The 4,698-nt window shown below is 45.7% G+C and overlaps 1 protein-coding gene across 5 annotated transcripts in view; it reads right to left on the bottom strand.

The window, feature by feature from the left end:
• Rnf214 (ring finger protein 214) overlaps nt 1–4,698 on the bottom strand; it is a 35,423-nt gene that overhangs the window by 30,089 nt on the left and 636 nt on the right. For 4 of the 5 annotated variants that reach the window (XM_057766395.1, XM_057766397.1, XM_057766398.1 and 1 more), the window contains exon 2: nt 3,191–3,304. In XM_057766395.1, coding sequence (XP_057622378.1) covers nt 3,191–3,297 — 107 coding nt within the window. In that variant the 5' untranslated portion in view covers nt 3,298–3,304. Of the gene's footprint in view, nt 1–3,190; nt 3,305–4,644; nt 4,690–4,698 lie in introns of those variants that run through there. The other variant, XM_057766396.1, reaches the window with a different exon arrangement.

Genomic DNA, 4,698 nt, shown 5'->3' on the forward strand with positions numbered 1-4,698 from the left:
AAGGTCCAAATGAGGAGCAGAAGGAGGGAGAACATGAGCAAGGAAATCAGGACCACGAGGCGTGCACCCACCCACTGTGACAGTGGAACTGATCTATTGGGAGCTCTCCAAGGCCAGCTGGACTGGGACTGAATAAGCATGGGTTGAAACTGGACTCTCTGAACATGGCGGACAATGAAGGCTGATGAGAAGCCAAGGACAATGGCACTAGGTTTCGATCCTAATACATGAACTGGCTTTGTGGGAGCTTAGCCTGTTTGGATGCTCACCTTCCTGGACCTAGATAGAAGTGGGAGGACCTTGGTCTTCCTGTAGGGCAGGGAATTTGTACTGCTCTTCAGTATCGAGAGGGAGGGGGAATGGACTGGGGGGGAGGAGAAGAGGAGTGGGGATAGGGGGAGGGGAGCGGGGGGAGGGGGCAATATGTGGGAGGAGGGGGAGGGAAATGGGAAACGGGGAGCAGTTGGAAATTTTAATTAAAAAAGAATAAAAAAAATGAGAAAAAAAAAAGAAAAAAAAAACAAAAAACAAAAAACAAAACACAGCCAGGCGGTGGTGGTGCACACCTTTAATCCCAGCATTCACCTTTAATCCCAGGGGGATTAAAGCATTCACCTTTAAACTCGGGGGAAGACAGACAGGCAGATCTCTGTGAGTTCAAAGCCAGCCTGACCTACAGAGTGAGTTCCAGACAGGCTCCAAAGCTCCAAAGAAACCCTGTCTTAAAACAACACACACACACACAAAATCCAAGGCCACTGAAGAAAAATGTCCTACCCTCCCCAAGCAAATACTCAGTGATTTTGTGGAATGGGAGCAGGGAACTTAATTATAAACCTGAGCAAATACAGTACTTAGATTTAAACCCAAACTCTACAATTTGCTAGCTGTTTGCCTCTAGACAAGTTATTTCATTTCTAAAACAGAAATAGTGTCATCCACTTAACAGAGATCATGCCATAACCTTTGGCCACTATTACTACTAGTAGTAAGTCATGGCTGCTTTTATTTAGAAAATCAATACATATAGAGAGATCCAAGTTTATGGTAGGCTTATATAACATGCCCGCTATTACTCATTCATTGACAAACATCTCTTACTACAGGTATGTGCCATCATACCTGGCTCAAATACCTCTTTTTAAAAACAAATACTTAGCCAAGCAGTGGTGGAACATACCTTTAATCCTAGCATTGAGGAGGCAGAGACAGGCAGATTTCTTTGAGTTGAAGGCCAGCCTGGTCTACAGAACAAGCTCCAGGACAGGCTCCAAAGCTACAGAGAAACCTTGCCTCGAAAAACCAAAAGAGACAAGGTTGGTTAATGAAAACTCATACCTGCAAGGCTTAGGAGGAGAGGGCTGAGTGTGGTGGCCACACAATTAAGCGGTAGAGACAAGAAGATTAGACTTAGCCACAGAGTGAGTTTGAGGTTAGCCTGAGCTATAAGAGAACCTGCCTCAAAAAAACAAACAACAACCACAAAGAGTTTTAGGGCCAGCAAAATGGCTCAAGGTGGGAAGGCACTAGCTTACCAAGCCTAACTGAACTTGGAGTCTCCTGGGCCCACATGGTGAAAGAAGAGCATCAATTCTAGCAGATTTTTCTGATCTTCACATGAAAACTATGGCATGTATGTCACACATAAACACTAAATTTAAACATTATGGGAAGCAGAATCAGATGAACTCTTGAGTTCAAGGTCAGTCTGGTCTACAGAGCCAGCTCCAGATCAGCCAGAGCTACTAGTGAGACCCTATCTCAAAAAGAGAAAAAAAAATCCTTAATAAAAACAAACTTGGTAGGGGTTGGAGAGATGGCTTAGAGGTTAAGAGCACTGGCTATTCTTCCAGAGGACCTGAGTTCAATTCCCAGCACCCACACGGCAGCTCACGACTGTGAGCTGTCTATAACTCCAGGTCTAGGAGATCTGGCTCCCTCACAAGGACATACCTACAGACCAAACACCAATGCACATAAAATAATAATAAAAAAGTTATTTATTTATTTATTTTATGGTTTTCCAAGACAATGTTTCTCTGTGTAGTTCTGTAGACCAGGCTGGCCTCGAACTCACAGAGATCCATCTGTCTCTGCTTCCCGAATACCGGTATTAAAGGTGTGCGCCACCACCGCCTGGCTAAATAAATTATTAAAAAGAAAAAAAAAGACAAAAACAAATATGGATGGGAAAAAAGAACAATATATCTTAATAAGACACATACACTAAGCAATAAGATATATTAACAATGATATCAAGATGGATAGATACACATATAATCTGTGTTTATGTTTAAATTTTGCACATATAAACCTGTATATATTTCCTATATAGCCAAGTATCTTATAAATGAATATGAGGGATGACATATAAAGATGCTTTCCACAAAAGCTTGGTAACCAGAGTGTGTCCTTGGAACCCATATAATAATAAGAACCAAATCCGCCAGGCGGTGGTGGCACATGCCTTTAATCCCAGCACTCGGGAGACAGGGGCAGGCGGATCTCTGTGAGTTCGAGACCAGCCTGGTCTACAAGAGTTAGTTCCAGGACAGGCTCCAAAACCACAGAGAAACCCTGTCTCAAAAAACCAAAAAAAAAAAAAAAAAAAAAAAAAGAACCAAATCCGCAAAGCTGTCCTCTGGCCTCCAAATGTACATACACCTCCCTCATCCCCATCATGCATAATACACAATAAATAATAATTTTTAAAAAACATGAATATGGCCACACGTAGTGGTTCTTCCCTTCAATCCCAGTACTAAGGAAGCAGAGGCAGATGGATTGCTGAGTTTGAGGTGAACCTGGTTGACATAGTGAATTCCAGGTCAGCCAGGCCTACAAAGTCAGATCTTATCCAAAAAAAAAAAAAAAAAAAAAAGAAAAAAAGAAAGAAAGAAGCACCATACACAAGAACGTTTAAACAAGCATATTGTTTGTATAGGACAAGTCAGAGAAATATATGCATTTATGATGTCTTGATACCTGCTCTAACCCAGCACACCTGCCCAAGTGCCAGCTGCTATACCACACAAAGACCAAGCAGTCCCCACTTTAAAAAAAAATTAGTCTGGGGGAGGGGAAAAAACTTAATCTGCAGTGCCATTATAGCACCAAGGAGGAAATGCGCCTTTCAGAAGCTCATCGCCAAGTCCCTTACCTAAATAAGCCTCAAGAGATTGCATGTTACCTTAGGCCATCTGGGAGAGCTTCATCTGACTTGGAAGCACATAAAGTAGAGGACTCCAAAGGACTGGGGGCACTGGCCCCATGGTCAGCTACCTCAGAGGCTGCCATCTGCACTCTGGAAATTCAGAAAAAGGACAGGATACAGGTTACAGAGCTGAAAACTTTCTTCTGCAGAATGCCCACTGCGTTGGTTCCTCCAAGCACCAAGAACTAAAGCTCTGAAAAAAAACATCCAAGAGTGAGTATTCTGCAGGAGGGCAATAAAAAACCCACTTCACACCCTAAGTCCCAGGACAGGTCATATGTACATAAATATCTAGAAGGCTATGCAAAGCCTTTACTTTCTCTCTTGACAGAAATACTGTCATTTAAAATAGATGACAATATGACATTAATTTTCCAAATGGTCCACTTTATCTACTACCATTTATAAAAGATGGCCTTTTTGGCCCACAATCAATATGTTTAAAAATCACTTTTTGGCTGTTGCAGCCAAAGCATTCTCTATTAATTTAAGGGAAGGGTTTTTTTTGGGAGGTGTTTCCAAGAACAAGTCATACCATACTGGACCATCTCCACGGGGTGTCTTTTACCTTGTCAGTGTTCCTTCCCCAGGATGGGGATAGTCTGCTACCTGCCAGGGATACACTAGCCAGTTACCATTAAGGCAAAACAGGTTGCTACTTGGTAACCCGGGGAGATGCTTTATTTTTATTTTTAAAAGCGCCCTTTATGCTGCAGAATAAACTCGGCCTTCTACTATAAGAAGGTGGTGATGGTAGGATTAGTTCACATTCCTGTTCTTATTTTGACAGTACCACAAGAATACCTCCGAACCCAGAAGAGTGCATAAGAGCAGATACTGAGTCAGGCTCAAATAACAGTCACAGCTCAGTGCCTCAGTTTCCTCTCATAATAAAAAGCTTCAGGGTGAAAATGGGCCCTGAAACGCCATTGCCGTCTCGAATGCAAACACTCTGCCTCCAACAGGGTCGGGACCATTGCCTCCTACAGGGAACAAGGTCTGGGCCACCGATGCCCGCTAAACGAATACCTTAAGGCAAGGGTCATACGTGAAACTCCCGCGGCTAGAGCCCAAAGCGATATGGGTGGGGGTCGCACATCTGGCAGGGGAGTCAACCCAGTATGCCCAAGGGAATCCCGCAACCCGGTGGCGGTCACCAGCCAGGCGGCGACGCAGAAGGGGACAATGGGGGGGAAGCAGCGCCGGGTGGTCGCCGCCACTCTTCTTCACAGGAGACCGCCGCTACGCCGGCCGCTAGCACCGGCCAGCGGCACATCCACCCCTGCCCCTCGGTCCTCACCGGTCCCAGTCCCCGGTCCCCCTGTCCCACTCCCAGGCCGGGCTACCGCCCCCGACCCCGAGCCCCCTCCCCGCCCCCCGCCGCGCCCCCTAGTCCCGCCGCCCCAGCCCGCGCGCCGCCCCGCACACACCTCCCGCGCCGCGCCCCCGGGGAGCAAAGGCGGGGGGGGAGGGAAGGGACGCAC

The sequence above is a fragment of the Chionomys nivalis genome, chromosome 4 (assembly GCF_950005125.1).
Source record: "Chionomys nivalis chromosome 4, mChiNiv1.1, whole genome shotgun sequence".
In the NCBI taxonomy this organism is placed as follows: Eukaryota; Metazoa; Chordata; class Mammalia; order Rodentia; family Cricetidae; genus Chionomys; species Chionomys nivalis.